The sequence below is a fragment of the Gadus morhua genome, chromosome 21 (assembly GCF_902167405.1).
Source record: "Gadus morhua chromosome 21, gadMor3.0, whole genome shotgun sequence".
In the NCBI taxonomy this organism is placed as follows: Eukaryota; Metazoa; Chordata; class Actinopteri; order Gadiformes; family Gadidae; genus Gadus; species Gadus morhua.
In genome coordinates, this window is record NC_044068.1 from 18,331,922 (window position 1) to 18,343,078 (window position 11,157).

Genomic DNA, 11,157 nt, shown 5'->3' on the forward strand with positions numbered 1-11,157 from the left:
TGACGTGACATCAATTTGTGTGTGCACGTGCCCCTCGTCCATAGTATTTGAGCCTACTCAATATGTGCAAAAAATAAATTTTGAAAATAACATGGCGGCAATTATGGCGGCAATACAAAAACACTATATTAATTGATAAAATAACAGGGGATGGGAAGGGAGGATGGCTGTTTCAGAAGGGGGATGATTTTGAACATTTTAATTCCAATGGGGGATGCCATCCCCCCTCATCTCGAGCGCTGTTTTTCAGCATGGGCGTTGTCATGGATCCCACCGGAGAGGCCTCTTTCAAAGCTCGGGCCCCCTTATGACGGCCCAGCCCTTAGGATACCGATCTTAACTTCCTACTCCCTTCTGTCACGTCCGGTATAAAACCTGTACTCAAGCAAGAACGGAAGTGACATCCATGTAGGGTTAATCAGTTCATATATTTATTTCCAAACACAAGATATAAATGATAAAATGAAAGGGTAGGCAAAAACATAAAACATGGATCTCCATGACAACGGATATGTCCATGAGGCAGGCTTATTTTCCTTCCTTCCCCTAGCGGGATTAACAGGGTTAATCCAAGCTTCTACAAGTTTCGGGTAGTAATTCTATGTTCAAGGTCCTGTCCAAACTATGAGAACCGACCAAAGCCCAGCGTGATCCTTAGTATTCCAAGATACACAAAGTAGATATTGTATCAGATACAATACATATTCCCAGGGTCCCAATATTACCTTAGCTGAAGAGCACTCGTCTCTGGCAAAGAAAGGATGATACCCTGAGCAGCTTTGCTCCAGGTTATATAACTCTCTCCAAGGCCAGTCTATGGTCTTATCTTCCCTTAATGTAGCAGATCTCATATATTTCTCGCCACCCTCCAAAACACAGGACATTTGTATGATTTCTGGAATGAGGGAGTATAGCCCCAACATGGGATTTTTTAACTCAAAAGCACATAATGAAAGTAAAAGTGAAACAGGGACTTTTTTTAAATCCAAAACATAAAAGGAAAAGTTAAAGGGGGACTTTTAAAACTCAAAAGCATACACTGAAAGGAAACCCTCTGGCAGGCTGAATTCTTCATAAAGGAAACATTCTTGCAGATACTGGAAAATAAACCTAAACAGGATTTTTTTTTTTTTTATGTCTCTACGTATCACTGGAGCTCAGCTAATGTGGCCCCCTGTTGCTGTCGTAGCAGCTTCCTCTTCTGGGTCCCCAACAGGCAAGTTGTCTGTCCATCAGCATTTCTTGGTGGAAGGCCTCGGAGACGTCTCCCTGAGTGGCGACGGCCTCCAGTTCCATTATTGTATAGCCTTATCAAAGGGCTCACCTTGGATCGGACCGGGTCGGATCGGAGTTTCCGGATCACAACAGCATCCAAAGCGTACCTTGTAATCAAGACACCCTCTTTTGGTCTGGTCAGAGTTGCGACAGACAAACCCAGTGGTTGGATTGAAGCTGGAAGAGGATTTGAGTTCATTTATTTTACAAATATATTAAATATATATTCTTTGTAAATGCATATATCATGAATTACATCCTATACAGTTTGTTCATTTCTGATAATAAGAGGTGCAAGTGGTTTTGCTTTATTAGCAAATATTTTGTTTATTGTTGGTGACAGCTGTTGACAGCTTCTAGCATCCTTATCTTAAGACTAAAACATTGTTATTTTGTGATTGAGTCTTCAAACAAACACTGATGTTAATTTAAAGTAAACTAACTCTACGACTCTAAATGTCATGAATGCCATGTCTTACTCTCTGAGGGGTCACACTGATTGTTCCAGGAAGTCTGAAACCTGTCCTTTTCAAAGTTAAACTCACATGAAGAAGTTCTGCCCTGTAGCCAATGCTGGGGTCATAGTGTCTACAGTGACGGCCTCTATGTAGAGAGGTTCATCGCAGATGGACCCCGGGTATTGTATCCTCAGTTGGCTCAGTGTCTCCCAGTCCCCTGTCCCACCTGGGTTGTCCCGGTCCAACCATTTGCTCCAGCAAACTGTGGACAAATGGAGGGAACCCATCTCGAATGAATGAATGAATTCATGAAAAAAGCAGATCAGAAATTCAGACATGTGCTGTACTCACTGTGTTGGTTGCAAAACGGTGGGTGGCAGACAAAACGTACACGATAGTCCAAACATGTCTGATCTGGTTGGTCTTCGTTCTTGCAAATAAAGCCTGTGGTTGTGTCAGCCCTGGGCAGAGTCATATCATGTGATTTTAAGATACATATTGAATCACCCATCTGGAAGTTTGCCTCTGAATTCACCACTCTACTCAAAAAATGTAACCTCACCCAAACCGTCACTTTGCCCTTCCATGTAAATGTCATATCCTTGACCTAGTTTGCTCTGTCTTCCTTGTCCACAACTACTCAGAGAAATAACTTTCCGAAACACAAAATATATTGATCCCCTCCAACGCTCAGATCTGAGACAACTGCTGTTGTCTTCCTGCCAGTCTGAATCTCCCCTTACTCTCAAAATCCCCGGAGCACCTCGTCGCCACACAACTCCAAAACCATCTGCACTCCAATAACCTATTTGAAAACCTCCAGTCAGGTTTTCACCCATTCCGGAGTACTGAAACCGCACTCCACAAAGTTTCAATCACCTCCTCACTTCGCTGACCCTGGTGTCCTTATCATCCTCATCCTCCGGGACCTGAGTGCACCCTCCATCCCGTGAGCCACAACATCTTGCTCATTAGAATATACCTCGTGTATATGGCCCCGCACTTAGCTGGCTCCGGTCCTTTCTCTCTACAGATCATACTTTATCTCTATTCATAACCACTCCTTTGCTTCACTCCTCTGTCTAAATCCTCTGTCTCATCCACAGTGATGCAGAGAAACTGATCCATGCCGTCATCTCCTTCCGTCTTGACCACTGCAACTCACTCCTCTACTTCATCAGTGCCAGTCCAATCAATAAACTCCAACTGGTCCAGAATGCTCCTGCAGCACCCCTAACTCACACAAAATCCTGGCACCCCATTACCCCTGTCCTAAAGGCCCACTGGCTTCCTGTTTCCCATTGAAACAACTTTAGGGTTCTGGTCCTGTAGGGTTCTGGTCCCCTGCATAAATTCCATTTATTATTATTGTTATTATCATTATTATGCAAGACTTACACAGCAATCACCTCCCCTGCCGCAGCAATACTGAGGCCAGTGGTGGTCTCCACCTCGATGCCCACTGGCGTGGGGCAGATCTTGCCGGGGTTCTCGTTGCGCAGCGACGTGAGGATCTCCCAGTCCCCCGTTCCAGACGGGTGGTCCCGGTCAAACCACTCTGTCCAGCACCCTGATGCAGAGCAGAGGGGGTCAACGCGTGTTAAAAGTAAAAGAATTCCCAAATCATATCGGGCCACATCTGCATGTACATGCATGTTATGATGATATAGCAACAGTAATAATAGCAACATTATGTTCGCATTCTTTGTTGCTACATTTGTAAATTCTAATCTCAACCGACATTGACGAGACTTACTTGTGTTTACATCTTGCAAACGTCCCTCGGATATATTTACTGAAAAATAAACAGGGAAACCACTTTTAAAAACCACTAATCCACACTGTTTTACAAAAATGGTGTGCATTATAACAAAAACATGAATAAAACATTAGATCTCCCCTCACCATGTTGTGCTTAATAAATAAATTCGATTTTATTTGATTAGCATTTTACAGACCGATACAATGGATAGGACGGTTAGTTAGGTCCACCACCGTTGCTTCTCTCTCCATAAAAGGCTAAAGTCAGTGTTTAATGACGTTGATGTACCTTTGACCATTTCCTATTGAGGTCTTCAACAGGGGGTCCGCAGAAGTATTGCAGGGGAGGTCGCAAAAATTTTGATTGATTCGAAAAAAAAAAAAAATTCCTTTAAATGCACACACTAGCCGCGTTTACATGGACACTTTTGACCCGATTTCTAATCGTAATAGATCGATTCCTATCATGCGATCCGAATGTACTATATATATGTCATTTACAAAAGTGGTAAGCATACGTTCATATGTCTCTCGTGCACACGCACACCTGACACATCACAGGATTGGCTGCAACATTTTTATGCATTTGATTTTGATGAAAGCCCAGCAGGAGAGAGCTTTTCTCTGCCTGCTCCTTCAATTAAGAAGGACAGCACAGCAACGTCAGTTTCTAGTCCGGTCTTTATATCTACCCCCTCCTCCGACGCAAAGGATACGTATTTCGATGAGAGTGCGCAGCCAAGACTGTTCGGAGAGAGAGAGAGTGCTGTTATGTAAGGGATACTGTACAGAACGCCGGTCTTTATCGGGAAAATAAGCGATCAGCAGAAAAATTGTTTGCCAAAGACGTTGACGTCGCTTAGCAACCGGACACGCTGGGGTTGATAAGTTACCGGACTACTTGCGAAGTGAAGAAAGACACTAACAGACATCAATAATTTTCGTTTCCACATTTATGTTTTCAAAATGTCCATTTGAATAGCTTTTATGCATAATTAAATGCAATTGACGGACATTGTTGACCTTGGCAGGTATCGGTTCATTATGTTATGGTATGTTAATGAATGGCAGTGGCATGGCCACCCTACTAGCCGCGTTTACATGACACATCTGATCCGCATAGATTTCTATGCGGCATAGATCTGTTCCTAAAATGTGTTCCGAATGTACTGTATACATGGCAGTAACAAACTAACAAAAGTGTCCGTTATGTCTCTCGCGCACACCTGACACATCTCTGGACCGGCGGCGACATAATGGATGTCTTATATCACTATCGGGGATTTTAAATTTGATTTTAATGAAAGCACAGCAGGAGAGAGCTTTTCTCTGCCTGCTCCTTCAATTAAGAAGGAGGAGGACAGCGCAGCAACGTCAATTTCTCGTCAGATCTTTATATTTACCCTAAGCTCCGCCGCAAACAAGAGCAATTTGGATGCGAGTCCGCAGCCAAGACTGGTGGGAGAGAGTGGTCTTACGGGAATTTAGTGACCAGGAATCCTCGAAGGTCCAATTGCGAACTACTGCAGCTGCCATCTCTCTAAGTTAAGAAGTATTTTAACGTTCAGCCTGCAAAAGTACTAGTAGTAGCCTACTCATTTACAGTTATCTCGGACGCGCGCGGACACTACGCAAACACGTCATTAATAAACACCCATGTCTTATCTCTTATTCCCGCTCTCCTTGCTTGACCGCGATCTAGAATCTAGGATTGATTGCTCTTCCTTGGGTCCCCGGATGTTAACACTGAATTTCATGCATTGAATTTCGCAGGTGACTTTGGCATGTTGAATTTGGGGACGTTGAAATAATTAAGTTTTATTTTTTAACGTCGAATATTTATATATATTATGTATTCAGTAATTTAAATTCACTGGCTTTATGATTTCAAAATCCGATGACACAGATTTACTTCCATAAAACATTATGTTCACATTTTTTTTTACTACATTTGTAAATTCTAATCTCAACCAACATTGACGAGACTTACTTGTGTTTACAGAAGGCCGACTTTGCTCGGATATACCCTGAGTACTTACTGAAAAATAAACAGGAAAACAACTTTCAGTACAGATTTGTCAAGAAGATAAGCATATTTAAGATAAAATAATGATACCGATGCCAAATTACTAATATGGCGAATTTACCGGTCATCAAACCAGCCATAATGAAAATGGGGATCTGTTAGATAAAATGAAATACATATACATATTATAAACATCCGTTATGCTACATAGATATTTAATGACTCTTGAAGTAATTAAGTCTAACAATGGAGGGTGAACAGTACCAACTGGAACATGGCTGCAGATTATCTTGCTCTTGTAATACCTAAGGAGAAATCACATTTATTGCATAGAAAAAATAATCAAGGGTTTTATCGTGCACTTCTGATAAATAACATATAAATACATAAAATGTAACCAAACAAAGAACAATCTCTGATATATCTAAGAATAGAGATAAATCACACAGATCCGGACCTGGATCAAACTGATATAGCCTATATGTGGTATATCTAAGAATATATCAGATATTGTAACATCATCATTTCTAACCTACTTTCTACAACTCATAGTTTCAATGAGCTTACTTGACAATAGCACTAGCTTGACATAAATACCATCACAAAGAACATTTTTCAAGGTTTCTATTACATCTATTCTGTCCTTATCGACATAACAAGGGGTCAAAACATGAGACACTCACCAAAGAGGCTTTAGACAGTCCGGTTCTAGCTGTGCTTAACAGTGCAGAACCTCTCTGGCAGAATGGCAGAAAGTCTTGGTTTATATAGGTTTCATATTTCCTGAAGGAAAACGTATGACACCGATTTGGCAAATGCCCACAGCCAATGGCATTTGACCACTGTGATGGAAAATCTACATGTTACGTTCAGGTTCTTCTAAAATGTAAATCTTAGTGTTTCGTGTGATGTAATCTGTTTCACATTCCATTCTTGGAATCTTGCTATTCTGCAGGGTCGTCTAAAATGTAATTCTTAGTGTTTCATGTGATGTAATCTGGTTTCACATTCCGTTTCCGCGTTGTATGTAGTTTGGTTTGGGCATGGACGCTGGAAGTGGGGGGGCTGGGGGGCTGCAGCCCCCCCTGGTGGCGAGAGGCTGAATGTGAAATGCAAAAACCCCCATGGAAATAAATAAATAAATAAATAAATACATAAATATATCAGACTATTATTATACTATTGTCATTTTATTTACATAACTCAAACAACATATTTGACTATAAATGTCACAAGCATGATTTGATTCACAAAATGTAGTACCACAAACACAGCATAACGACCGTTTAAAGTGTTCTACTCTGGACGTCATCAACTAGGCTAGCACTATGTTACTTGTTCATAACACTGTCTAATGCATAATATCAGTACCTTGTGCGTGCAATTAAATATTTGAGGTCTTAATTAAAGACATATTCTGAGAAATACTTGCATTTCATGTGTGATTCAATGAAGCACATTCACAAGTTGACCTTATGGTGTATTTCTAAAACCTCTGGTCTAATACAGGCAGTGGCGGTTTTAGGCACGGGCGAACCGGGCAGCCGGGGCGGCATATTTGTGGGGGGCGGCAAATCACATGGGGGGCGCCACGAGCAGTATAAAAAAAATGAAACCCTCACTGAAGTCCATAGGTTCACGATACAAACCCCCCCCTGTACTTTCAGATGTACTTTCTAAAAAGTACATCTGAAAGGTTTCAAAGTCATCAGTAAAAGTTGTTTGAAGAAGCATAGACAAGTAGAAAAGTTGAAGGTTAAAGAAATGTGCTAGACAGAATCCAAATGTACGACAGCGGTAGAATTCATTAAGTCACAAAACGTTAAAATTGAACCCCAAAAAAACATAACCATGATGAATGCTACAATGTTTTTCAGAGTTAAAGTAGAGGGTTTTTGGTGCGCTCGCAACAGCAAGCCATGCTTACAGGCCTGGGCTTTCCCTTATTATGGTAAATTGACACATGGGAAAGTCCATGCGTCAAGAGGGGGGATGGGGAGCCCACAACAACAACCTTGGGTATACCAAAGCAAACCAAAGGAAATAATTACTCAGAAACAAACCCCATGTAGGTCCCTCAGAGACATCATGAAGGACAATGGGAAAGAGAAGAAGAATACCGTTTAAATGTTGGGTTATACTGTGTGTTATTAATACTGACTGGATTGACAATTAATGTTTAGAGTAGTAAACTTTAAGTGCTTGCCAACTACTCATGTCTTTGTATCACGGAAGCAGCATTAAGGACACATCAAATAAGAATATTTTTGTTTAGAAATGTTTTTAAAAGGTAGCCTTGTTTCTTTGTTTTATTTTATTTTTTTATTTTTTTTTTTTATGACTTTTGAATATATGGAAACAGATGACTTGATTGTGATGTTTATGTGGATAATTATCAAAAGGGGGGATTCCCAAAGAAATTATCCAGTGACAATGGTTCACATTTGGCGAACCAAGTCATCCAACAGAATTGACCCACGCAACCATTGTGCGTACCACCCTCGGAGTGGTGGGACAGTAGAGAGGGAGAGTGGTCCCGTAGAGAACAACGTCTACGGGACAACAAGCCAAGGGAACTGCAGATACAGCCCAAGGAAGGGCGACTCCACGATACATGGATTACTATCGGAGACTACCCGGATCCACGCCAGCTACTGCAAGCGGGCACCATCACCGACAACAAAGGTCACTTCCGGCCCAAACCCCTTGGCCGTCACCCCAACACTGAAACCAGGGTGAAGTGCTATCTCACCCTTACACACACAATCATGTCAGAACCAGGCCCAAAAGACTGTCTCTGGCCTGGGGAGAAATGGGGCCAGAATCAACATCATTCAGAATGGACACCAGCCCTGGACCACTATCTGATGGGATTGATAGTGTGATGGAAGTTTATTTCATTTTTTCCAGGTGATGTTAAGTGATTTTGTACTACCTTCTGCAAAAGAGAACGGTGTTTTAAATATCTGTACTGGAAGGCCATGGTCGGACATAATAGATTGTGAACACATGCATGTTGTGATTAAGTGATCATTTTTAATCTTAAGGGTTGCATGATTTTGTGATTATAAATAATCAAAGGGGGGATTGTGATGGAAAATCTACATGTTACGTTCAGGTTCTTCTAAAATGTAAATCTTAGTGTTTCGTGTGATATAATCTGTTTCACATTCCATTCTTGGAATCTTGCTATTCTGCAGGGTCGTCTAAAATGTAATTCTTAGTGTTTCATGTGATGTAATCTGGTTTCACATTCCGTTTCCGCGTTGTATGTAGTTTGGTTTGGGCCTGTTTTACTTGACCCCCTGGGGAGCGTAGAGAAGCAAAGGGTGATAAGGAACAGCCTCAACCACCTTCTTAACCTCTGAAGAAACTTCAATCAATAGATTAACATATGGTTAACAAAGGCTTTTGTTTTATTGGAGGCCAACTGCCCTCAAGGATCCGATCTAAGTGTATAAAAGCTCCTGACTTTAGCTTCTCAGTGGACTTCTCCCCAGCGTACCTTGAGTATGAAGTAACACGCAAAGAGAAGCTCCCATCTGAGGCCTCCGATTATTGTAATGTATGCCTGTTGTGTTGTTTGTTGATGCATGTTGTGATGTATCTTTGTTTGTACTTTTATTGCAAATATATATAACCAGCAATTGCCTGCAAGTATTGTGTGCTTTTTGCATCTAAATATCTCATCTGCTTAGACGCAATATCTGATAGAGAAATTGCCACGACACCACCCCCAAATTCAAACTATTACAGTTCACCCATTTTTAACAAAGGTGGTTGATGGATACAGTCAACTTGGACATTAATCAAAGTGAATAGTTAGATGATTGGATAGATCACATCAAACTCTATATGATCTAATTCATGATATATGCATTTACAAAGAATATATATATATATATGTAATATATTTGTAATTCAAGCTACCAAGGGAAGACCTTTCCTAATCTTTGGGACAGAATAGGAGGATGTGTTTTTGTGGTGCACAACAGAACAGTTGTTATGTTTGTATTGCTTCCGCCCAAAGGTACCTTTCATAAGTCTATTCAATCTGATTCCCGCCCTAGTGGTGTAGTGTTACTTGTTAGAGTATGTAAACAATGGTTGACCTGGTTGGTACCTGGTATCTGGTATCTTGCATTCATTTGTGCTGGCTAACCTGCCTGCAACAGGACATAAATACCTGTTATCTTTAAAGGGGACATATTATGAAAACAACACTTTTCCTGGGATTCGGGTTGTTGTTTTGGGTCTTTGGTGCTCCCACACGCATACAAACTTTGAAAAAGCGGCAGTCCGGAGGAGGAGAAAGGGATTATACTCCCGGAGCTGAGCTGCCAGACTGCCGCCGAGCTCCCCCCGCCAGAGCTGCCGGACTGCCGCCCTGCTGCTCCAGCGGGGGGAGCTCGGCGGCAGTCCGGCAGCGCAGCTCCGGGAGTACAATCCCTTTCTCCTCCATGTCGCGGTTCAATATGGCCTTTACCCAATTCTTCTCAACCATGGCCGAGATAACCCCCAATACGATTCTTTACTTGTTGTGGAAGTACCAGAGACGTCAGACGCATGATTCATAATATATTGCGCACATAGCTTTCGGCTGTGATATTAGATATAATATTATATAAATATTATTAGTATTATTATATTATATGATATTATATAGATATAGAGCTCCAGGAGTCCAAAAACGGCAACAATCACTTCTTCTCCATGCTGTGGTACACTATGACAGCTCATTGGTCACTATTCAGCAGCTCATTTGCATTACAGACCCCAGAAACAGAGCATTTTGAAGGGACTGAAAGAGAGGAATTGCTGTAGGCAACATTATTGTTCCTAAAAGCTATTTCCAACCAACAGTTTCAAAAACATGTTTCTGGAACTAATAAACCATGTTTACATGTTGGGCAAACACCATAATATGTCTCCTTTAATCAAAAGGAAAAAGGGTCATGACATCAATAACAAAAACTGACAAGGGAACCAAGGGATTGATCTGTGTATGTGGGGTGAGACTAAATGGATTGGAAAAGTCTCTAGAAATCTGGTGGACTGGGGAGAATGAACACTTAAAGGCCCACTATGCAACTTTTTTAGCCAAAATTACATTGAGTATGCAGGTTGAGAGTTATGCTGATGGTTCTGCATCCATTTCTGGGTCGATTGGTGGGTGTGTCATTTTCCCATGTCGCCTCTACAGTGAAAAAGCGCATATGCAACTTGATGTGTTCGGACCGAGCGCACCCGGATGTGAGGCGGCGGGAGTATCCTCGAAAATGTAGTCAGATTGTAGTTTCGAAAATGCTTTACGGCACAGACACCCACCCAAACATGGCACCGGCTAGATATAAACAGCCAGTTGTGAGGCAATTTGGCTTGATTTACCTTAATATAACAGGCTAGGAGTCATTGCGATGGTTCCATTATACATTTTTGTTCGATTGTTCGTTGTTTCAACTCTCCCTTGCGCATCTTGGCGGAGAAAATGAATATGTTTCTGCCGGCGACCCGCCGCCCACTCTCGCGGGAGTCTCGGGTCTCGTGAAGTAACGAATTGCTTTGCGGCACAGACCCCCAAACACGGAACCGGCTCGATATAAACACAAGTAACCAAGGGATTGTTACATTCATCAT

The 11,157-nt window shown here is 41.7% G+C and overlaps 1 protein-coding gene across 2 annotated transcripts; it reads right to left on the minus strand.

Annotated features, from left to right (window-relative positions):
* Window positions 1-409: 409 nt before the first annotated feature.
* si:dkey-205h13.2 (cartilage intermediate layer protein 1) lies at window positions 410-6,498 on the minus strand. 2 transcript variants are annotated; one of them, XM_030345920.1, is made up of 9 exons: window positions 6,204-6,496; window positions 5,785-5,825; window positions 5,642-5,675; window positions 5,485-5,532; window positions 3,490-3,528; window positions 3,132-3,303; window positions 2,085-2,194; window positions 1,821-1,995; window positions 410-1,452 (listed from the first exon to the last, which is right to left on the minus strand). In XM_030345920.1, the coding sequence occupies exons 2-9, from the start codon at window positions 5,794-5,796 to the stop codon at window positions 1,296-1,298; spliced, it is 747 nt and encodes a 248-aa protein (XP_030201780.1). In that variant the 5' UTR covers window positions 5,797-5,825; window positions 6,204-6,496; the 3' UTR covers window positions 410-1,295. The 2 variants fall into 2 exon arrangements, with proteins under 2 accessions (XP_030201780.1, XP_030201781.1); XM_030345921.1 differs by lacking the exon at window positions 3,490-3,528 and having other exon boundaries at window positions 6,204-6,498.
* Window positions 6,499-11,157: the final 4,659 nt, after the last annotated feature.

Bases quoted from the DNA above. Each gene is read 5' to 3' on its own strand.
- si:dkey-205h13.2 (XM_030345920.1), bottom strand. The intron at 3,304-3,489 runs GTAAGTCTCGTC...GCTCTGCATCAG, and splicing joins TTTGCAAGATGTAAACACAA to GGTGCTGGACAGAGTGGTTT. The intron at 2,195-3,131 runs GTAAGTCTTGCA...GACTCTGCCCAG, and splicing joins GCAGGGGAGGTGATTGCTGT to GGCTGACACAACCACAGGCT.